The sequence below is a fragment of the Phaseolus vulgaris genome, chromosome 9 (genome assembly GCF_051622355.1).
Source record: "Phaseolus vulgaris cultivar YP4 chromosome 9, ASM5162235v1, whole genome shotgun sequence".
In the NCBI taxonomy this organism is placed as follows: Eukaryota; Viridiplantae; Streptophyta; class Magnoliopsida; order Fabales; family Fabaceae; genus Phaseolus; species Phaseolus vulgaris.
The window spans coordinates 25,268,696-25,291,808 of NC_143506.1; the positions used below are offsets into that span (position 1 = coordinate 25,268,696).

The following is a 23,113-nucleotide window of genomic DNA, read 5'->3' on the forward strand; positions in this document are numbered from 1 at the left end:
AAATCGGTTTCAGCATAAGTTTTCTTGGCTAGAGATTTGAGATTATCTATCAAGAGTATTTAAGTATGTCATCCTTTTGCACTAAGTTTTCCTTGTGGTTTCACTAAGTGAAATGAGCAAAATATAGATAACTCTTGCACTGGTGACCCACTAAACATGTGAATGAGAAAACATATTTTATTTCCTCAATTACATTGATATGTTCTTTCTAAGAACAAAGTGAGACAAATGAATTGATTTGTTTGAGGCTAAATTTAAACAATTCTCAACTCTTTTAGCCATTGGGAATGCAAAGGGCATGGGTCTGGGTTGCCTTGGACCATAGCCTTCTCAGAGATGGAATAAAACCAACCATTCCTCCATTTGAACTGCAAGTAGAGGAAGCATAACATTTATATATGAAAGTTATGTTGTGAATCAAATATTTATTGCACTAATTGTATCATTTACCTCCTTAACTGCTGTGGGAAAGTGGGCTACAGCTCTGGAATATGCACATAACCTCTCTTCCACTGCTTCTTCAAATGTTAACCCTTTTTCACTTGCTGCTGCTGATGCCAGTTCTGCTATAAGGCTAGACAACTGAAAGTGAAAACATCACTCACTGTTATTTCTTTTAGTATTGAACACATCACTAATATTACCTCAAACTGTTTGATAAAAAAAAAACTATTTTACCTACTAATTTCTAACCCTACTAGCAGAAAGGAATTGATAAAGGTCACTGAGTAGAGACACCTATTCAAGATCCAAAAGAAGAAATCTTATGCATATGGGTGAGGAGGGGAGAGGGTAATGATTGCAATCACCAACCATGAAGCATCTTATTAACTACACAGTTTAAACTAACCGTGCACATGCTGATATATTGTCTTGTAATAAAGATGTTATTGATTAACAGAATTAGCAGATATGACAATTGCAAAGCATACTTACTTCGGTGCGGAATTCCTTTTCCACAACACCTACAGAAACCCCTCCATGACGTGCTCCAACAAGCATTACAGAGCAAATCCATATAAGCTTTTCCAGCATCTGCTTTTGAAATTCCTTCTTGTCAAGAACCTGGTTTTGAGGCATACATGTGATATATTATCTGATGTGTAAATGACAGTATGCTGTATATATCATGGACAAAATTCAAGGATTCATCAGACATTTATCTAATTTCAGAGTAGTATGAGACCAATGGTAGCTTAGTTTAGTCACAAATATCATGCATACCTTGCAAGAGAGGCCTCCAGCATTTAACCTTGCAGCAATAACAGAAGCCCACTTGCCATATGCAGCAGTGAGGCCTTCAGGATTAGTATCAGTGGTGCCATCAATGGGGGCCTCTCCAATTTTCGACACTGCAAAATAAGCCAACACCTGGTTTGCATCATCCAATCCTTTTCTCTGAAGCCACGGCTCCATCATTCCGTTCTGGAAAAACACTAAATCTGAAGAAACAACACCAAATCATTAACAGCAAAAGTTCTAGGACTCCCACATTGAGTAATAAGATGAGCAGCACGAAGATATGTTAGCTATATAATGACGTGAAATTGAAGTCTAAAGACTCTCCTGTTCAATCGATCTTTTAACTCCTAACAAAGTCCATCCACACAAATTCAACCCACAAAGCATGATACAGTGAAAGGACTCACCATCCCATCTGGAAGAAGGAGTTGATTGAAGCACGGTTTCAAGATCATCGTTTCTCGTGCACACCAAAATGGGGCCTTCAAAGTTCAGCGGCACGGCCTCTCCGCGGCGAAGGAGGACGTCTTGGCCGCTGCCCATGTCCTGCAGGGCCTGTCCCACTCTTCCGCCGCCGACAATGACGGCGGGAGCCACCTTGGTGGCGGGGATGGCCACGGTGGCGTTTATGGCGGATACTTTGAACCTGAAGGCGGAGGTTGTGGGGAAAATGGGGAAGGAGAGAGTGGCCATGGGCATGGAGGAGTGAGTGTTGAGTCTTGAGCAAAAAGTGTCGGTAGTTACAGTGACTTAGGAACAAGAAAAAGAACGATATTAACATGATTGGTTTTTTTTTTGCGGTGTTTGATTTAAACACGACTCTTGTGGTTGTTGTTGGAAGGTTCTATCCTCCACTTGTTTCTTTCTATTGATCGTGATTTGTGTTGTCGTGTGTTCTAGATTTTGATCCTCCAATTTCAATTTTAAACGTGAGTGTAATGTTTATCACTCCTGTATATACCAGTATTATTTTTTATTCCCCTCATCAGTGTTTTTCTTTCTTTCCCATTCTTTGCTTTTTTTCTTCATCATCTTTCTTGTTTATCCGTACTTGTTTACATAACCTTAAACACATGAAAACTTACATAACCTTAAACACATAAAAACTCATGACAAGACAGTCTTAATTTTAGAATTAATTATCGTAAATTTTACTTTACTCTAAAATCATAAAAAATTCCATTTTGTCGTCATTATTTTTTTTAAAATTAATTTGTTTCAAATAACATTTAAACTTAGATCTCAGTAAAAATTTATTAAACATATAAATATGAATATCATTTAAAACTATCTATATACTATTAATCTTTCCAAATTTAGCATATCTAATGAAGTGTTATTTTTTATCGGTATCTCTAAAGTGAAATCTAATATCAATTTATTTAGTTTTTTTTTTCATGATATATCTCATAATTAAGTAAATATATGACAATTTAATTAGTATAATGAATACTCATACAATGAATTTTACATGATATCCAACTCTTTGATTACTCTTTTCAAACCATAGAACCCTCTTCCCTCTTTTGTAAGTGTCTCTCTTGCTCTGGATTAAACATAGTAGAAAAAAAAGAAAGAGAATAATAGAGGTGCTTTAGAACAAGAGTGAAAAGTGTAAAGAAAGTTAATAATTTTTTTTAAATGATTAGATAAATATAATAAATTTTTAAAAATTTATAAAATAATATATTTATAAAATGTTACTCTTGTTATTATAAATTAATTTGATTAAATAACAAATTATAATTTTATTATAATATAAAAATATATTAATAAGTAATAAACAAATTATAGACATTTTATATATATATATATATATATATATAATCAATACATAATATTTTTTTTAAATCTTTTCAAAATTAAAAAAAAATTGAGAGATAAAAGTATATCGTTTTCCATATATTTTAATAATTTATTTTTCATTTTTTTAAGAAGTGAATGTACTTTTTGAACAAGGGTGTGAAACAATACTTATCCTTTATATATATAAAACTTGTATGACCGAATAATGATAGGTTGACACTCTTTTCTAACATTCAAATTTTCTTCCATTAATGAAAAATGTACTGTACAGAGCGCTCATGGCTCAGTGCTCGGTAGTCGAGGAGCGATGCATGGTATAGGTAGGCCAGCTCGACTGTTGGGCCAGCAAAGTGGGTAATGTGTTGGACCTAGTTTTGTCAGTAAGCCCGTTGGGGCATAATTAAAATAACCTTTTCACACGTTGGTGCAAGGCTATTAGTAAAAATGATTTCTTAACCTAGAGGTACATGTTAGTACACGTAATGGTTAAGTCACGTAAACATATTTTAACCTAAGTGTGTGTGTTTTAGGACACACATGGGTTAAGTTGCATGCATAGTGAAAGATAATGTTGCATCATGAGTAGGGTGCCAATGTAAGAAGAATATTTCCATGTTGTTGGCGCCTAAGATGGAGCCCTGCTGGCAGGTGGTTGTTCTGTTATTATTTTATGCTCTCATCAAAGATAAGATTCCTTTATGTTGTAGCACCTCGAGAGAAGGCACCCATGAACAAAATGTTTCCTTATTATGCATGCTTTCAGTTGAGATTAGATTCTCATGAGAGAAAACTGTTACAAGAGATAAGCTATAAAAGGGGTTTGAGACCCCAAGTAAATGTACGTTGTTTCTGAGTTTGAAACTAAATACTTCTTAAATTCTAGTAAGCTCTTATTGACTTGATCATCTGTTTCAACGAAACCATGTTCTAGTGCAATAAGGCGTAGAACAGATTCTAGAAGAGATAGATTGGAGCTAAAGCTTGTCACCAGAGTCAACTGGCAAGAAATTCAACCGACAAGAACATTTGGCGTCCACCGTGGTGCCCGATAAAACTTGACCCATCCACAATTGTCTGAGAGTTCACCAACGATATGAGGAACACTAGGCAAGTACCATTGGGACCTGAAGGAATGACACCCCCACACCCTACAACAACTTATGGATATCGTGAAAGCTCTCCAAAAGGCCAACGAGTAGTACATGAGAGAGTAAAAGTGGATCTAATGTGAGGCCAAAGCCGAGTAGGAAAGGCTATTGGCCGAAGCCAAAGTCAAGCAGGAAAGGCTAATGGCAGAAGCAATGACAGAGGCAATGGTAGAAGCAATGGCAGAGGCTAAAGCTGAACAGGAAAAACTTATTGCGGAAGCTCGAGCTGAGCAGCTGCTCAGGCAAAATCAACTGATGGCGGAGAGAGATGCTTCACGAGCAAACAATGAGGAATTGCGCAAGGCCAACAAGGAATTGTACAATAATCTACAACAACTTGATCAACGCTCTACATGGGAGTGAGGTCCGAGTGCACAACCAAGAGATCATCCCAAGCCATTCTCGTAGGCGATCATGGATGCTCTTATACTGCCACACTACATAACGCCTAAGATCCTTTTCACGGGAGTAGAAGACCTTGAAAAACATCTTACAGTGTTCAACACCCAGATGATTATTTCTGGAGGAACAAATGCCATCTATTGCAAAATGTTCATGGGTACGTTCACAGGTACAACCTTGCAATGGTTCAGTGGCCTTCCTGACAGCCACATCACCTCCTCCGACCAGTTTTCCAAGTTGTTCAGGGAACAATTCTCCGTTAACTAGACCAAACCCCCGTTCTCATTTGATCTCTTCAACGTGAAGCAAAGACAAGGTGAGTCCCTAAAAAATTATTTGAACAGGTTTTGGGCGTTTACAGTGAAGCTCCAGACCCACGACAAGCCCCTGATAATCAACACCTTCAAGCAGGAAGTCATGGCAGGGCCATTTAGTGACTCATTGATCAAGAATCCGGTAGTGACATTTGCCGAAATACGACATTGGGTTGTCACCCACATCAACGCGGAGGAGGCAGTATCTGTGAAGCACAACAACACATATCCAGGGCAGGCCAAGCCCAAGGAGGGTAGCCGATCCCGACCTCTGAGGGTCAACGAAGCCACGACCGAGAAGAGAACGAGCACAAGGTGAACACCATAGCCAACCAAGAAGAACGTGCCCAAGGCGAAGGCTCGAAAAGATTTGACATTTCGACCCAAATTTCGAATGTCCTACAAGGAATTACTGAGCATACTAGGGGTAGTGGAAAAAATGAAATTCCCCTAGAAGTCTAACAGGAATCTGGGGCCACGAAAGGATGCCTGGTGCGAATTCCACAAGGGATTTGGGCACCACGTGGAACGATGTATAACTCTGGGTTACCAATTGGCAGGTTTGGTGAAGGATGAATTTCTGAAAGAATATCTTGAGGGGGACCAGGAAGGGTCAAAGGAAGAGGTTGCTCCCAGGGATCAAGTGCATGAGGTACCAGTCCATGGCGAGCTGAACACCATCTCGGGAGGACTCTAGGGTGGAGGGTGCACAACCTCCAAGCATAAGAGATACGCGAGAGAAGCAATGATAGTGGAGGCGAGGAGACCTAACCATCCACCAAAGCCGACCCTCTGCTTTACGAGCTCTGACTTGGAGGATGTGGTTCCTCATGAGGATTATCTAGTGGTGATATCTGTCCTCATCGTCAGAAGGAAGGTACACCGAGTTCTAATCGATCAGGGGAGCTCAGCTGATGTGATGTTCTGGTTGACATTCAATAATTTGCAGTTGTCTCCTGATCAGTTAAAGTCGTATGATGGCTGTTTGTTTGGCTTTGTGGGGGATCAAGTGGAAGTACGTGGACATGTCGAGTTGAGGACGATTTTTTCGAATGGCACCTCAGCTCGAACGATTAACATCAAATATATTGTAGTTAATGCTATCTCAACTTACAATTTTCTTTTGGGAAGACCCTCTTTGAACAGGTTAGGCGCGGTGTCCTCAATGAGGCACATGAAAATAAAGTTATCTTCCCTTGATGGAGGAGTGTTCACCATCAAGTCTGATCAGAAGATGGCAAGGAAGTGCTACAAGGGTAGCTTGAAGAGTATAAGGGGAATGCACTCAATCAATACTCAATCACTGTTCAGACGGGAGAGTCAAAGGAGATCATACAAGCTGAAGTCGTTAGCGAAAGGGGACCTGAACTTGCTAATGAGGTCCAGGAAAAAGAAATAGGAGGCAAGAAGTTTAAGCTCGACAAGTCGATATGTCAAGAGTTGCAAGACAAGATAGCCGAGGTGATATCGAAGCACATGAATGCTTTCGCTTGGTCATCCGCGGACATGCCCGAGATAGACCCATATTTCTTATGCTATGCTCACTATGGATGAGAAGGTCAAGCTGGTAGTCCAGAGAAGGAGGAAATTCAACGAAGAAAGGTGCCTGATCATCAGAGAAGAAACGCGAAGCTTCTGAAGGCTGGCCACATAAAGGAGATCCAATATCCCGAGTGGTTGGCTAATGTGGTGTTGGTACAAAAGGCTAATGAGAGTGGAGGATGTGTGTCGACTTCACTGACTTAAACAAGGCCTGTCCCAAGGACTCTTATCCATTGTCGAGCATAGATTCCTTGGTGGACAATGCCTCAGGTTGTCGACTGCTGAGTTTCCTAGATGCGTTCTAGGGGTACAGTCAGATTCGTATGTACCCCTGAGACGAGAGCAAAACTGTCTTCATGACCGAGCTCTCCAGCTACTGCTACAAGGTCATGCCACCTATCAGAGGTTGATGGATAAAATTCTTGCCCCAATGATTGGGCGGAATGTGCAGACATATGTGGACGACATGGTCGTCACATCAGAAGAGAAGGATCAACACATTGCTGATTTGGAAGAGCTATTCACCACGATAGCAAAATACAACCTCAAGCTGAACCTAGAAAAGTGTGTGTTCGGGGTAGAAGCGAGGAAGTTCCTTGGTTTTTGCTCACTGAACGGGGTATAGAAGCTAACTCGGACAAGTGTGGAACAATCATAGGAATGAGGAGCCCTATCAGCGTGAAGGAGGTCCAATAGTTGACTAGACGTATGGCTGCCTTGTCTCGATTTTTGTCAGCTAGTGGAGATAAGGGGTACCCTTATTTTCAATGCTTGAAGAAGAATAACCGTTTTGTATGGAATCGCGAGTGTGAAGAGGCCTTCATCATGTTGAAGGAGTACTTGGCCAACCCAAATGTCCTCTGTAAGCCACTGTCAGGTACTCCCCTTCGTCTTTACTTTGCAGTCACAGATCGGACAATTAGCTCGGTCATTATGCAAGAGCAAGACATGGTCCAAAAGCCTGTTTACTTTGTGAGCAAAGTGTTGCAAGGGCCAAAAACACGGTATCAGGCTATTGAGAAGGCCGCCTTGGCGGTAGTATTCACAGTTCAGCGGCTCCGCCACTATTTCTAGAGTTTTACTGTAATAGTGATGACTGATCTGCCCATCCACAAGGTCCTTCAGAAGCCCGACATAGCAGGTCGGATGGTTCGTTGGGCAGTTGAGTTTTCCAAGTTTGATTTTGCAGTATGAACCCTAAGGGCTTATCAAGGGTCAGGTGTGTGCCGATTTTATGGTAGAACTGTCATTTGAGGGCCCCCAACCAGATGCTAATGACTTCTAGTGGGTCCTTTTAATGGATGAATCTTCTAACCAACAAGGGAGTGGTGCTAGGGTCATTCTAGAAGGGCCGAGTGGGTTGTTAATCGAGCAGGCCTTGAGATTTGCCTTCAAAGCCACCGACAACCAAGCTGAATAAGAAACCTTGATAACTAAGATGTTGTTGGCCAAGGAGTTGGGTGCGTGGAGTTTGTTGGTGAAGAGTGACTCATTGTTAGTTATTGGACAAGTCACAGGTGAGTATCAGGCTAAGGATCCACAGTTGTCCTCGTACCTCGGGTATGATGTGTTTCTGAAAGCAACTTTCTCTACATTCAAGCTAGTGCATGTCCCAAGAGACATGTTAGTACACATAATGGTTAAGTCACGTAAACATATTTTAACCTAAGTGTGTGTGTTTTAGGACACACATGAGTTAAGTTGCATGCATAGTGAAAGATAATGTTGCACCATGAGTAGGGTGCCCACGTAAGGATAATATTTCCCTGTTGTTGGCCCCTAAGATGAGGCCCTGCTAGTAGGTGGTTGTTATGTTATTTTTTTATGCTCTCATTAGAGATAAAATTCCTTTCTGTTGTAGCACCTCGAGAGAAGGTGCCCATGAACAAAATGTTTCCTGGTTACGCATGCTTTCAGTTGAGATTAGATTCTCATGAGAAAAAGCTATTACAAGAGATAAGCTATAAAAGGGGTTTGAGACCACAGGTAAATGTACATTGTTTCTGAATCTAAAACTGAATACTTCTTAAATTCTAGTAAGCTCTTATTGACTTGATCATCGGAATGTGATCAACCGGTATGACCCCTTCTGTTTCAACGAAACCATGTTCCAGTGTAACAAGGCGTAAAACAGATTCCAGAAGAGACCGGAGCTAAAGCTTGTCACCAGGTCAACCGCGAGCAAGTCAATTGGCTAAAAAAAATATCTTTATCACTAATTTTTTTTTTCTTACTTCCACTTCACAATCCCTTTTATAATAAAATATTATATATTTTTTAATAAAATTTAATATAAATAAAATTTTGAAATAAGTTGTATTTAACATATGGTGTGGGAGAATGTAGTTGTATTTAAGTATCTCAACATACACATAAAAATAAAGGCATTAAAGTTGTAGCATAAATCTGTTAACAAATGTGAGAACAGGAGCCAAATATGTTCCTCCTACAACCCATCCCATTCATGAATGCCAGTATCAAACAAAACCCATTGACGGCAACACCACCACACACAGAGATGGGGTCACCGACTCTCCCCTTCCCTTTCCTTCTGTTTTTTTTTTCTACATGGTTAAAAATCAAACATGCCACCTTAAACAATTTAACTTCAGCTAATAATTTAAAATGTTACACCACGGTGTCACAAATATGAACAAACCATTCATGTGTAATTTTTTACTCATAAATTAAAAGTGTCAATAAAGAACAAGTTGGTAAACACGTCAAATTTCTTGTTAAGGATTAAAGTAAGAAATGAGTAGAAAGTTAAAAAAACTCGTATAAGTCTAAAACAGGACAAAAGTTTCGAAACAAATCGACTCGTATGAAGTTGAACTTTCCATAAACGGACTGCAAAACTCTTGACATGATGAACAGAGAGAAGTTGCTGGTGGTCCTTACATTTCTCAATAATAACTAGAGAACAATGAGTGTGTAAGGTAGATGTCCATATATTTATCCCACAACGTTTCCTTCACTCATTGTAATGCGATTCTGGTTCTGGTGTGTTAACTAACAAATATTTAACCGATAGAGTGAAAGAATCTAAAGGTTCCTGTGGCTCATACTACGTGCCCTTCACAACATCTTTCCCATAACACCAGAAGAGAAATTTTAATAATCCCATAATTCCTATCAAAACCTAAGAATTAAAAATTCTATTGTGTCTTCCTTTGGGATTCTTCATGCCCTTGAATACTTTGTTTTACACTTTTTAGTTGTGAATTTCCATGGCCCCTCATGTTTTGTATTCCCTCACAAGTAATTTACCCTCCCTTATTCTCTGTTTTGTTTTTTGCACAAGGAAGGAATGACCAGCAACCATTTGAGAATGAGAAACTGTGATCAACATACCTGATGAAACAAAAAAAAGCATTAGTGGATAACATACACTACAGCCAATTTGTTTCACTTAAACTATGTTAATTTCTAGTTATTTGATCACTACTTGCCATCTAATACAGATGTTGTAAGGAAAATTTTATTGAATGGAGCGAGTTGAGTCTAATAAGAAGAACTAGTACTCAATAAGAGAGATTTCATAAAAAGGACTGGTACTCAGAAAACTTGTATAAGAGGGATTTCATAAATTAGTTTATACACTTAGCTTATGAAGAAATTCATTTAATTTTTTCTTCACAGTTTTTTCTCTCTCTCTCAGAATTAGAAGTTCTTCCAAAGCATATGGAGAATTTCAGTATCCACCTGTTTGTGTCAGTCATGCCATCTTCTGTGTTGTTTCCTGAAAAGGAAAATCTTTTAATTCTCCAATCTTTTCCCACTTGTTTTATAGATTCCTTCAATGAGGGTCTAGAAGAAACCTTGGACCCATTCTTCATTTTATCCTTCTTCATCCAATCAAGAGAAATTGGAAAGAACAACTTCAGGAGGAAGGTTTCACTGTCCATGCTTTCAACCCGCAATATCTGACCAGGTCTACTGTTACCTTTGGTTTTATTCTTCTTGTTTAGCTCTTTGAGTTGAGCTTTATTGCCACTACTTTGCATGTGTGTGTTGTTAAAGGAAGTTTCATTTTGATGTGGTTGTTCTGGTTCCAGCACATGCTTCTCATGAACCACCATGTCTTGGAAAGAGAGTTCATAGCTAGACTCAGGCATGTCTTGTACCATCTCCATAAGCTCCCTTTGTCCTTGTGCAACAGCTTTTCTCCTTGAAGGGTCGGAAGCCGTTGAACAAAAAGGTGAGTACTCAAACTTGAAGTTTTTCCTTTGGTGTGTTTCTCCAAAGTGTGCCTCCTTATTGAACCTTGCTTCATTGGCTTGTGATTGTGATTGATCACAATCATTAGAAGGTGTGATGTTTGATGAACCCCAGAAACTGAATTCTCTGTCTCCTTCACTCTCGTGAAGAGAGTGTGTTTGGTGGGTTGAGTTCATGATTAGAGAGAGGAGTGAAGGGACAGAGAAGACATAATATCGAATATAAGTGTAGGGGAAAGAAGTTGTCTTTTTTATGTGGAATTTGTAAGGAGCAAGTCGTTGCCGTCTTGTATGGGAGTAAAAGTAAATGGTCAAAAGTGTTCATTTTCCACATCTCAAATATTCTTTGAAGGACTTGGGATTGTACTTCACGTTGTTTTAAAGTAAATTGAGCGACGTTAGAGTGTTCATCAAAGCTTAAATTTGGAAGAGTCAAGCTTCGAGAATCACGTTCTGAAAGGAAGTTTCTTAGAAGAATAGTAGCTTTTGACTGTGATCAGTTTCTAATAGTCATGTTCTCAAAGTATAATAAAGAACGAGGGAGGAGGGCACATATGGCAATGTGTTTCAAAGTATTGTGGTCCCTCCCAACGACCATGAGATTGTCATCATTTAGAAGAAACCTGACTGTTGTCAGTTTAAACTTAAAATTAAAATTAAAAGGAGTTATGTTGTGTTCAAGAGTCAACTGAGAACACAGAAATAATGGATAATTTTACTTCATGACACATTTACACACAATAAATAATAGCCGGCAATTAGTTGTGAAAGGCCTATAATTGTTTGCAGTGATAATTCATAATTCTGATCTACGCTAATCAATAGCTACAGTTGATCAAAGGATTGTGTTTGTATGTGGCCATATGATAAAATTTCAATACAATGCCAGTGTTTGTAATTACAATGAAGCTACCTAACTTGATAGCTTGAAACCATCATGGATTGACTTGGTTCTTCAATTGTGAAATTGATTGGCGGATACAATGAAGAATGGAGGTTAAAGGGGATCTGCAAAGAACTCTTGGGATCCTTGGAGTGCTGTGAGATGTATGGAGAGTGAAGATTAGGCCTAATCAGTTGGAGAAAATGAGAGAGATCAAACAAGATGTCTGCCCTAGAGAGAGGAGACAAGGAGAGTTTGGCTAGCGATTTCAACATCATAACTTAAGTATATTTGATCTGAATTTTGATGAGCCAAACAACTCCATTTATAGGTGAAAAGGTCTGTCAAGTTACAAGCAAAATGGTGGGAGATTTGAATTCAAAATAGGCGCCTAAAGCTAGTCACACTTGTCATGTGAAGATGTGTGATGTGTGTGACTATTTATATTTAGGGTTTATCTGACCGGCCAGGGGTTAGCGTGGACCTAATTGAACCCAATTAAACTCTAAGTGGGTTTAAAAACCCTAACCCTAACCCTAGTCTACTCAAGGCAAAAAGACAAGCCAAAAATTTATACTACTTGAACAAAGTGATTTTGCTAGGAATGAAAATCCTATTCTAGTTTTTACAACTAGGTCATGACTCTTCAAACATGTATAAGAGTATGTCTTTGCTTGGGATAGCTGAGTCGTACTCTTGTATTCTTCTAGCCATTGTCCTAGTGGTTGGTCCTTTGCTAGAGCCTCAACCTTCATATCTAATCCAAACATGACCACATTCAGTAATTACTTGGAGAATGTTTCCTTTCCCATAATGGATCCACATTTGGAGCAAAATCACAGAACAACTATGCGTTGCTTCTTGGATCCACATTCACTCCAATTTCTTCATGAGTTTTGTGTTATTGAGTAGAACTGACAGTTGAAGCTTATCTACATAACAACAAACATACCCTTATTAGATTGCCTCACGGCCTAGTGAGAGGAGTATGATTGAAGATAGTTAGCATCCTTGATAGTCACGGTGGCATGATAACATTGTGACAAAGGCTTCTCATCAATGCGGCTACACTGACCTAATTAAAGTAGAAATCATCATCATAATCTGGATGAAAAGGGTAATCAATATAAGGCTGATGATACCCAGCATCCTTCAAATGAAGAACTAATTTATTGTTCACTTCACATATCTCTCCAATCTGTGGATGCAGCTTGTCCTTGGCCACAAATTCGTGTCTCAGATTTCTCAACTCAATCCAACTAAAAGCTGGTTCTTTCTTCAAACACCTTTCCTTCATTACCGTCCTAATTCTTTTGGCATCACCCCATCTACCACACGCAGCATAGATGTTTGCTAGCATAACATACCTAGCTGTATTGTTTGGTTCCAATTCAAACAGTGCCTCTGCAGCCTTTCTGGCAAGGTCCAAGTTCCCATGAATTCTACAAGCACCCAATATTGCACCCCACACTGCAATGTGATTCATAATTTCATTAGGCACCTTTTCAGTCAAACTCATGGCTTCCTTGAGTCTGTTTTTCCTTCCCAGCAAATCAATCAATAAAGCATAGTGATCAGCTTTAGGCTTCACTCCATACTTTCTTTCCATCAAATCTACCAACTCTAGCCCTTCATTATCTAAACCTGCATGGCTACAACCAGATAGCACCCCAAGAAATGTCACATGATTGGGTTCTACTTTGGCTTCTACCATCCTTCTAAACACAGCCAATGAATCCTCCCCACGACCATTTTGTGCAAAACCAGTTATCAACGTATTCCAAGTTATCACATCTCTCACAGGAGCCATCTGAAACAAATTTTCAGCCGATTTCATATCTCCACACTTACCATACATGTCAATCAAAGCATTGCAGACATACACATTAAACAAGTTCCCACTTATGCCACCTCTAATAATTTTACCATGCACCTGCTTACCTCTTCCTATAAGAGCCTCTTCTGCACAAGCATCTATAATACTCACAAAAGTTGGAGCACTAGGCCTCACACCCTCTTCCAACATTTCCTTAAAAACATCAAAAGCTTCACCAAAACGCCCATTTCTCGCAAAACCTGTTATCAAAGCAGTCCAAGAAACCGTGTTCTTAACCGGCATATCCTTAAATACCTCACAAGCATCATCCAACCTACACGCTCTAGAGTAAGCCACAACCATCGATGTCCAAGACACAACATTTCTCTCTGGCATCCAGCAAAACACAGAACACGACAAGTCGGGTTCACCACATTTCCCATAAGCATCAATTAACGCGTTGTTGAGAATCAGGTTCCACTCCATGCCAACTATAACTGCCACCCCATGAACCTGATGCAACCATTTAGCATTGCCCAAACAAGCGCAGCTTCCGACTACGCTAACGACTGTAAACTCGTCTAAAACTAAAACGTTACGACCGTTTTGCATCACTCGAAAGAGCTTAATCGAATCTTCGTGACGATCGTATCGCGTGAAACCGGAGATTAGCGAGTTATAACTAACGACGTTCCGTTGAGGCATTTTATCGAACAGATTATGGGCCTTGTCGAAAAGGCCCATTTTCGAGTAAAACGATATTAGTGTGTTCCACGAACGAGTGGTCTTGTTGGGAAGATCGTCGAAGGTCTTTCGTAAACTTTCTTCGCAGCCGCACTTTGAATACGCGTCAATAAGACCGTTGGCGAGGAAAGCGTCGAAGAAAAGCGCGGTTTTGATAAGGTGACCGTGCACGGCATTTGTGAGTTTCACCCTCCTCGCCGTGACACACTTAGAAATCAGAAATGAACACTTTTCAACTGAGGAAACGACATTGTTGGGGAGCATAGTCATGTTGCTTTCTCTGAATCAAATTACGGGTCTTTCTCTATGATTTCGTTATAAGGACCCACTTCTTCAAATTAAGGGCCTTTCTATGAATGGGTAGACATGGGGTCGTTCAAAAAGTGGTGGGTGACCTTTGTTTCCTCGATTCTTCACCCTTCGCGAAGTTATTGGACTCTTGCATTCGGTCAAAGTCTGGAATTGACGCGCGTCGCATTCATTGTCGAATCATTAAGGCACAGTTTTCATCTGAAATTTTCATTCAGAACAGGCTCGTCGATGCTTATGGAAAATGCGGCTGTTTTGAGGAGGCACGCAAGGTGTTTGTTCATATGCCGCTGAGGAATACTTTCAGTTATAATGCGATTTTAAGCGTTTTTACGAAGTTTGGTAAGCTTGACGAGGCTTTGAGCGTTTTTAAGTCGATGCCTGAGCCTGACCAATGCTCATGGAATGCTATGGTGTCGGGTTTTGCACAGCATGATCGGTTTGAGGAAGCGTTGAAGTTCTTTCTTGATATGCATAGTGAGGATTTTGTGGTTAATGAGTATTCGTTTGGGAGTGCTCTTAGTGCTTGTGCAGGGTTGACAGATTTGAATGTGGGGGTTCAAATCCATGCTTTGATATCAAAGTGTCGTTACTTACTAGATGTTTATATGGGCTCTGCTCTTGTTGATATGTACTCTAAGTGTGGAGTAGTGACTTGTGCGCAAAGGGCTTTTGATGAAATGGTTGTGAGGAATATAGTTTCTTGGAACAGTTTGATTACGTGTTATGAGCAAAATGGGCCAGCGCAAAAAGCTCTGGAGATTTTTGTTAGGATGATGGATAACAGGGTTGAACCTGATGAGATAACTATGGCCAGCGTGGTCAGTGCCTGTGCGAGCTTGTCAGCTACCAGAGAAGGTTTGCAAATTCATGCTCGTGTCATCAAACGGGATAAGTTTCGTAATGACCTTGTGTTAGGCAATGCATTAGTTGATATGTATGCAAAGTGCAAAAGAGTTAGGGAAGCTCGGTTGGTTTTTGATAGAATGCCAGTTAGGGATGTGGTGTCTGAAACTTCCATGGTTAGTGGATATGCCAGGGCAGCCAGTGTGAAAGCTGCAAGGTTGATGTTTTCAAAGATGATGGAGAGGAATGTTGTGTCCTGGAATGCTCTTATTGCAGGTTACACACAGAATGGAGAGAATGAGGAGGCAGTTAGACTTTTCCTCCTCCTGAAGAGGGATTCTCTCTGGCCAACCCATTATACCTTTGGGAATCTACTTAATGCGTGTGCAAATCTTGCCGATCTGAAACTTGGTAGACAGGCTCACACTCACATTTTGAAGCATGGATTTTGGTTTCAGTCTGGAGAAGAATCTGACATTTTTGTGGGGAATTCTCTCATTGATATGTACATGAAATGTGGAATGGTTGAAGATGGGTGCCTGATTTTTGAGCATATGGTAGAAAGAGATATTGTCTCATGGAATGCCATGATAGTGGGGTATGCACAAAATGGTTATGGCACAGATGCCCTCGAAATTTTCAGGAAAATGCTGCTATCTGGAGAAAAACCAGATCATGTTACTATGATTGGAGTTCTATCTGCATGTAGCCATGCAGGACTTGTTGAAGAAGGACGACGTTACTTCCACTCAATGAGGGCTGAGTATGGTTTAGCACCGTTGAAGGACCATTTTACATGCATGATTGATTTACTAGGTCGGGCTGGTTGCCTTGATGAAGCAAACGATTTGATGCAGACAATGCCGATGCAGCCTGATGCTGTTGTCTTGGGATCTCTACTTGCTGCTTGTAAGGTTCATGGAAACATTAAATTAGGAAAGTATGTAGCGGAAAAGCTCATGGAAATTGATCCCTTGAACTCTGGGCCTTACGTTCTTCTTTCAAATATGTATGCTGAGCTTGGAAGATGGAAAGATGTGGTGAAAGTCCGGAAACAGATGAGGCAGCAGGGAGTTGTTAAGCAACCTGGTTGCAGTTGGATTGAAATTCAGAGTCGTGTGCATGTTTTCATGGTAAAAGATAAAAGGCACCCTCGTAGAAAGGACATCCATCTAGTTCTGAAAATTCTCACAGAACAGATGAAGAGGGCTGGCTATGTGCCAGAAGCTGATGATGATGAGATTTGCGAGGAGGAAAGTGACTCTGAACTTGTCTTGCATTGTGAAATGGAATCCGAAGCTGATACTGCAGTTGCGTAAATGAAATTCTTCTGGCTAAGCTTCACTAGAAAGTAGGAAAATTTGGCATTAAAGTTTGCAGTTTTGAGCAAGGCTCTAGAAATTTGAGATGAGGGTTCGAGCAAAACTTTTTGTAAGGGTTGAAGTCAAATGTATGGTAAGTAGGCTGAAGATGCAGAACCTCGAATGTACCCCTCAGTTTGTTGTTACCAATTGCTTCAGTGCAACTTTCAATCTGCTAACTTTCTTGCAGCTATAAGCTCACTAATTTTGATCGTATAATCAGTTTGATTGCCAAAGATATGAGCTAAAAATAGTTAAAGTGTCATACTTACAAATGGATGCATCCGGTAAATCAGATGGGCTCTTGGCCGTCAGCATTTAGGGATATGAAACTACAATAAAAGGAATGATAGGTATATGTCTATAGATCTCAGGCTGTTAAATGTTTCATTATGGTGCTTGTTAATATTTCTCTACCATCTCTTACAAGATGTGTATTTAATACTTGGATTGTAGAGTTGTAGATGAAATTACGATTTTAGAGTAAGCCTGGTGAAATGCTCATAGTTAAGTCACTGCGTGACCCTATTTTCATTTTGGGAGTTGCTATATGAAATAAGCTTTCTAACGCTCGAGTGATCATCACTACCAAAATTTAGACTTCATAATATATATATATATATATATATATATGTGTGTGTGTGTGTGTGTAAAAGATTTGGCTAATAAAAACGGTAGAAACCTGGGCAACATATAGGAAAATTAGAGAGTTAGGCAACAAGCATGTATTGTAAAAGAAAATTAGGAGGGAAGAAGAATGTGCATGATGAAGAGAGAGACGGTTGTGTGAATTAGGTAATGCAAGAAAGCAGAAACCAACATCATATCATTTTTTTTTCTTTTTACATATTTTGCTTGTTGATGTGATTCTATATCTTCTTTGTTTCCTCCCTGCAGATAAATCCAAGTGATGTGAACTAACCCTCTGGAGAGTGAGAGAGTCATCATACTTTTAGGATAACTACTTGTGAACATCTGTACCTAAGAATTGCAAAACAAATGAACCTGGAAACCAGGATGAAGCACACCATCACCCCAACATTCTTCCATCTACTAGTCTGCCCTCCAAGCTGCGCTTCTTTAAGTACATCCTCTCCCCTCACCGCACATGCCCCAAACAAGTACTCCAAGCACTTCTTTGAGTTGGAGAACTCATTTATCAGAAACCCTTCAAAGGGATACTTAAACGGAGATATATAATGCATGAAAATCCAGTAACTTGGAATTTCATGTTTTGATATGAAGTAGCCAGAGAACAGAAGAAACGAACCGATGGCACCACCGATCATTGAATTCCCAACAATGAAATTAGGCACTGCAGCACTGAAACATACCACAACCGAATTTGCAGTGTAAAGAATTAGCCAAATTAGCATCAAAAAGTACAAAAATGCCGAAAAATTCCTGTTGAGATCAATAAGCCAGTACAGAGGCACTGTGAATAAAATGGCAAGTATGAGCAAAAATGGCAAGTAAACTAGGCCATTGGCGATAGCATAAGATGAAACTCTGTAGCTTCCATTAGAGATTTCTTTCATTAGAATATCCCTTTCTTGCAGAAAAATAGGTAGAGCTTCGGTGGTGCTCGATAACATAAACGTTAAAACGAAAGCAAATAGACCCACTTTTTCTTTCGCTCCCACTAGACCATCCTTGTTACAAAAGACTGAGCCCAAAACAAGTCCAGAAACCAGCATTTGAATTGTCCTGCATGCAAAGAGTTCCTTTGTGCGTAGGATGTTTTTGGAAAATCTATGAGTGAGAATCATAGTTTCTCTCAATCCAGAATTTGCAAAATCACAAGTGATATCCATTCCCGCACTAATGATTTCTACATCAATTAACTTGGATTGTTGAAAGAGCTGTCGCAAAGTAAACTTACCACTTCTGCTCTCACCTTGATCACCACATTTCTTTTGTAGCATTGTCCTTGGTAATAGCCACGGTGCTTCTAGCTGAACCTGCTGACATTTTTTTTGTTGCTGAATGGTCTTGATGGAATCAATGGAAAACTCAACCACATTAACATGAAGAGGAAGCTCTAAACCCATTAGCCTTAGATTTACACCCAGCAAATCCACAGTGCCATGGTGCAACACAATACCATCAGCCAATAACAGTATTGAGTTGAACAACTTCACTATTCTGTACCCGGGTTGGTGGATAGTTAGGATTATAGTTCGGCCCCTAGATTCAGCCATGACTTTAAGCATATCAATTATTTGCAAAGCTGAGGTACTATCAAGCCCTGAAGTTGGTTCATCCAAAATCAGTACCCTTGGATCATGTATGACTTCAACACCAATGGAAACTCGACGCCTCTCACCACCAGATATGCCACGGACCCTGTCATCTCCAATTCTAGTCCTAGCAACATGGCTAAGACCAAGCTCTAGAATCAGTGACTTGACCTTGGAGCATATTTGTTCTTGAGGAAGACGTAACCTTAGCTTTGCACTAAACATTATAGTTTCTTCAACCGTAAGTAAGGGAAACAAGGTATCCTTTTGTGTAACATACCCTGATATTTTTTTGAACTGAACTTTATCCACAGGTTCTTGATTCACCAAGATACACCCACTTTGTGAACTAGCTTTACCAGCTAGGATTTTAAGAAGGGATGATTTCCCAGCCCCACTTGGCCCAACAATTGCCAGAATTTCCCGTGGCTTTGCTATGCAATTCACGTTCTTGAGGACATGCCTAACTCCACTGCATGATCTTTGTTCAGTTTTTTCTTCATCTTCTGCTTCACGACCATCTTCTTCCCTATTCAATTGTAGAAATTTGCTGAAGATTTTAGAAGGTTGCTCTGTTGCCTTTGTACGGATCCTGTAGTTGATGTCTGTTGCCTCAACCTCACACCCTTGTTTCTTCATTGAATACGTTCTTTGCTCTCTTTTTGCTCTTTCACTATCTGTTTGTCTTCTACTCTCTTCTTATTACAAGCCCTTTTGGCTGTTTTGCTCTATATTTTCTATATTATTTTGTAAAGTTGAATCTACTGTTTGGGCCTCAGCCTCTTACTGTGAAACAAGAGTGGATCGAAGGGATTTCACTGCAAAGACATTGAGATCCTCAAACTTTGTATTCATAGTTCACGTGCACTTGTTCTGGCTAGTGCATGGTGAATAAAATTATTAAATGGAATGCTTCACGTGAACGTTCTTTGATTCTCATCTTCAGTGGCCAACTGGAACTACAAAACAGTTGGAGGATGCTAAATTCGCATCATAATAGTTTCCGAGCAAGGTTGATGCCACTGTGAGATTGAGTTAGCCCTTCAACCTCTCTGGGTGGGATATTTATTTATATAAATATAATACTGAGTAAACTATAAGGATATTTTTAATTATTTTTGGTGTTATTGTATTGATTGTCTCATTCTTTAATGTTTACAGCAATCTTGTTACTAATCAAAGGAATTAATATAATATGTAAAATATATTAGTATAATGTTTTTTAATAAACTTGATGCAGGTGATTTGTGCTCTAAATGTTAGTATAATTTATGTTATTATTCCAAAAACTTGAGGGTTGTAAAATAAAAGTTAAGCTCTTTGTGCACATAATTCTTGCAGGGAACTAATCTGAGATTTTCTGTAAAATCAGGCATAAAATTCACACCACCTGTTGTCGTCTCATCATTGGAACGGTTGTTTCAGGGTTCTAATGTTGCCAAATTAGAATAAGAGGGCTGACCAAAGATGCCTTTGCTATTTACAAATAGTGAATCTATGTTTTTTAAATGAGCCAGATTTAGGAGGAAGTGTTGGAGTATGAAATAAGAAAAACCTCCAACCTGAATAATTTGCCCCACCTTAAAGAATTGAATAGAAATTCAAACTTTTGCAGCTTCTCAAATAAGATAGAATCTGTCTTACCTGACTTGATTAATAGCTTATGAATAAGTGTGAAATATATGAACTGTGCATTTTTGTAAAAGTGATCTTGATGAAAGTTATTTTTAAAAAAAAGAGAGCCTAAAGAGCTACTGTTGTAGTTATTGCAAAACACCTAAGCATAAACTCATAGGATTTTGTAGTTACATAATAGGAAATTTAAAATTAACAAAGTAGTCATCCCTTTGAGTCCTCAAGTGTGTGGCTGAATTTTCACCAATCTAACAAGTTCATCCCAAAGTGTAACTCAATATGGGTATGGTATCATATACAACTGAGATAACCTCAACCCATTTGCAACCAAGACCACCTTGACCTCATATACTATCGACATATTAGAAACCTAAAGCAACTTTCAAGCACAAGATTAGCGCCTAATTAAGTACAACCTTAACCCTAATCAAACATGATAAACTAATCGTACATCTTGGTTAACACGAGATTATGGACCCTATCCATATTGATCCAAGTCCATCCGCTCCAACTTTATAAATAAGTTGACTTTGGGATAGGTAAGGTTACATGCAATAACACTCATTACTCACATATACTCTTAAGCTAACTTGAGTGTTGGAGTACCTTTGCAGGTATACCCCCTCTCAAACCCGAGATGTTACTCATCACACCTTGGATGACAACACCTTGAAGCCTACTTAGCAACAGTATAAGAGGAGACCTACTCGATCCTTGTAAGAACAATCGGTGTCCATCGTGGGGTTGAGAAAGACGTTAACGGACTTTATGGTATCAATGAGAAACATGATGATCGAAAGTCAAAAATCAGTGGACAATTGTATGACTGAAGTAGGACAAATGACCTTGTTGATGGAATTGTAGAAGGAAATGGTTGAGCTTGAGAGATAGAAGCAAAGGACATCACTACTTTAAGGCACAAGAATGGAGCATTGAGAAAGAAACTGGAGGAAGGGACCCATGTGTCCCCAAATCCTGAAGACGAGCCAAGTTCACAAGAAGGTTGAAAAGTCTAAGTGTTTCCAAGTTCACTCCCAGAAAAGAGAGGTGAGTCATTAGGACTACTTAAGTACTAAGTCTTTCCTAACCAGAGTTATCTTATTTAGCTTTCACCAACATTCCTTAATGGAAACTCCAATTAATTTTTCTTAAAAAAAAAGTTAAACTCTGAAAAGACTCTAAGACACTAATCCTAAGTAAGGTTTAGAAGCACTTGTTGACTTCTTAAGACACACTCACTATATAAGCATATTAAGATGAAATTAAAACTAAACAAATCCCAAACAAGGTTCATTGGCACCTGCGGACCTTTGAGACACTCACCGTCTACACGCATTATTGATTTCACTATTAGTGTCAAAGAATTACAAGCGAATTAATATAAAAAGCAAAGTAAAAAAATTCTCTTGGTGTTTGCATTCTTCTCTTCAATCTAGTATTTAACTCTTGCTTTTGAACTTCTACTTGTTAATTCTCTCGAGAGTGGTCATCCTTAGCTTGACTTTTTGTTCTCAAATATGCTAACTAGCAATGTTAGTAAACATTTTCCAAAGATTAAATAATTTTCATCTCAAAATGTCAAGAAAGCACTTAAATCAAGATGTCAAGGAAGCACTTAAAGATTGTCAAAGGAAGCACTTAAACAGGAGAATTGGATTACCAAATTAAAATAAAGAATGATCAAATTTCTCAAAAATGAGACTCTGAATGTAATTGGTCCTGGCTTGAATGCAACAAAATGTGGCACAAACTGAACCCACTGAATTGCAACTTCACGTGCAGAAATTTATTACTATTTCCAAAACAATTCTCGTGGACCCCACACCAAAATTTTTCAATCGCAAACCACCAGAATATGCTTTAAAATTGTGAAACAAATCACGTACATTCTTACCAATTCACGCTGTTACGTGCCACAATTTAATCCAATCACACCAATTATTCAATCACCGGATGGGTCCCACAATAAAATGCATATTCAAGCCAGGTTACGTTTTCATCAAATTGGCCCTGCAATGTGACAAATCCAAATTGAAATTGGAAACTTCACCAACACAATTCTGCACAGTTAAACCAATTTACCTCCAATTCTTGTAAGTTCCAGCGTTTTTTTTAAACAAAATAGTGAACTCTTGCTCTGTTATTCTTACGCAAATTCCAAATTTCCAAATCAATGGGAAATTCAATTGGATCACTGAACCACTGCATCAACAAATTATGTGCAGATTTCTTTTTTAAAGAAAATTGCTTAACACCTTTTGGGAAAATCTGCACCAAGACAAAACTTGGACTAATAGTTTCTGAGTGCACCAAGCTTCTACTGGACCAACAACACACCAATTCAAAAGAAATGTTTAGGCTGCTAACGAACTCAACTTCCACCAATTCCAAGGGACCAAAAAATTACCAAAAGTGCCAACCAGCAATTTCCGAACCAAAAGAAAAAAAAATAGCACCACTTGAATCAAATAATTGTCACTGGCAGTTCAAATATTTTTTCACTGAATCAATTTATCAAACACGTTATGTGCTTGAAACCAAATTCAATGACAACAAGATAATTCAAGCTATTGTTTGCACCGTTTGGACAATTATGTCACCATTC

The 23,113-nt window shown here is 39.1% G+C and overlaps 5 protein-coding genes across 5 annotated transcripts; 1 reads left to right on the top strand and 4 right to left on the bottom strand.

Moving 5' to 3' along the window:
• Positions 1-159: 159 nt before the first annotated feature.
• LOC137821633 (uncharacterized) lies at positions 160-2,192 on the bottom strand. Its single transcript, XM_068626316.1, has 5 exons — positions 1,650-2,192; positions 1,225-1,442; positions 937-1,065; positions 451-582; positions 160-368 (listed from the first exon to the last, which is right to left on the bottom strand). Exons 1-5 carry the CDS (start codon positions 1,939-1,941, stop codon positions 255-257), a joined length of 885 nt encoding a protein of 294 aa, XP_068482417.1. The 5' UTR covers positions 1,942-2,192; the 3' UTR covers positions 160-254.
• Positions 2,193-9,260: 7,068 nt separating this feature from the next.
• On the bottom strand, positions 9,261-10,928 carry LOC137821359 (uncharacterized). Its single transcript, XM_068625913.2, has 2 exons — positions 10,160-10,928; positions 9,261-9,808 (listed from the first exon to the last, which is right to left on the bottom strand). The coding sequence occupies exons 1-2, from the start codon at positions 10,849-10,851 to the stop codon at positions 9,721-9,723; spliced, it is 780 nt and encodes a 259-aa protein (XP_068482014.1). The 5' UTR covers positions 10,852-10,928; the 3' UTR covers positions 9,261-9,720.
• A 1,704-nt stretch (positions 10,929-12,632) lies between these two features.
• LOC137821358 (pentatricopeptide repeat-containing protein At2g21090) lies at positions 12,633-14,387 on the bottom strand. Its single transcript, XM_068625912.1, has one exon. It carries the CDS (start codon positions 14,385-14,387, stop codon positions 12,633-12,635), a length of 1,755 nt encoding a protein of 584 aa, XP_068482013.1.
• An 86-nt stretch (positions 14,388-14,473) lies between these two features.
• On the top strand, positions 14,474-19,783 carry SLO2 (Pentatricopeptide repeat (PPR) superfamily protein). The gene is made up of 2 exons (XM_090295465.1): positions 14,474-16,986; positions 17,531-19,783. The coding sequence occupies exon 1, from the start codon at positions 14,474-14,476 to the stop codon at positions 16,589-16,591; it is 2,118 nt and encodes a 705-aa protein (XP_090151591.1). The 3' UTR covers positions 16,592-16,986; positions 17,531-19,783.
• Positions 17,297-19,512, bottom strand: LOC137821357 (ABC transporter G family member 5). The gene has a single exon (XM_068625911.2). The coding sequence runs from the start codon at positions 19,510-19,512 to the stop codon at positions 17,578-17,580; it is 1,935 nt and encodes a 644-aa protein (XP_068482012.2). The 3' UTR covers positions 17,297-17,577.
• Positions 19,784-23,113: the final 3,330 nt, after the last annotated feature.

What these genes read in the sequence shown, in the direction of transcription:
- LOC137821633 (XM_068626316.1), bottom strand. Translation starts at nt 1,941, where the DNA reads ATGCCCATGGCCACTCTCTCCTTCCCCATTTTCCCCACAACCTCCGCC. An exon ending in CTGGAGGCCTCTCTTGCAAG is followed by an intron (nt 1,066 to 1,224) that starts GTATGCATGATA and finishes CCTCAAAACCAG; the next exon opens with GTTCTTGACAAGAAGGAATT. An exon ending in TTCCCACAGCAGTTAAGGAG is followed by an intron (nt 369 to 450) that starts GTAAATGATACA and finishes CTCTACTTGCAG; the next exon opens with TTCAAATGGAGGAATGGTTG.
- LOC137821359 (XM_068625913.2), bottom strand. Translation starts at nt 10,851, where the DNA reads ATGAACTCAACCCACCAAACACACTCTCTTCACGAGAGTGAAGGAGAC. An exon ending in GGCATGACTGACACAAACAG is followed by an intron (nt 9,809 to 10,159) that starts GTGGATACTGAA and finishes TTGTTTCATCAG; the next exon opens with GTATGTTGATCACAGTTTCT.
- LOC137821358 (XM_068625912.1), bottom strand. Translation starts at nt 14,387, where the DNA reads ATGACTATGCTCCCCAACAATGTCGTTTCCTCAGTTGAAAAGTGTTCA.
- SLO2 (XM_090295465.1), top strand. Translation starts at nt 14,474, where the DNA reads ATGGGTAGACATGGGGTCGTTCAAAAAGTGGTGGGTGACCTTTGTTTC.
- LOC137821357 (XM_068625911.2), bottom strand. Translation starts at nt 19,512, where the DNA reads ATGAAGAAACAAGGGTGTGAGGTTGAGGCAACAGACATCAACTACAGG.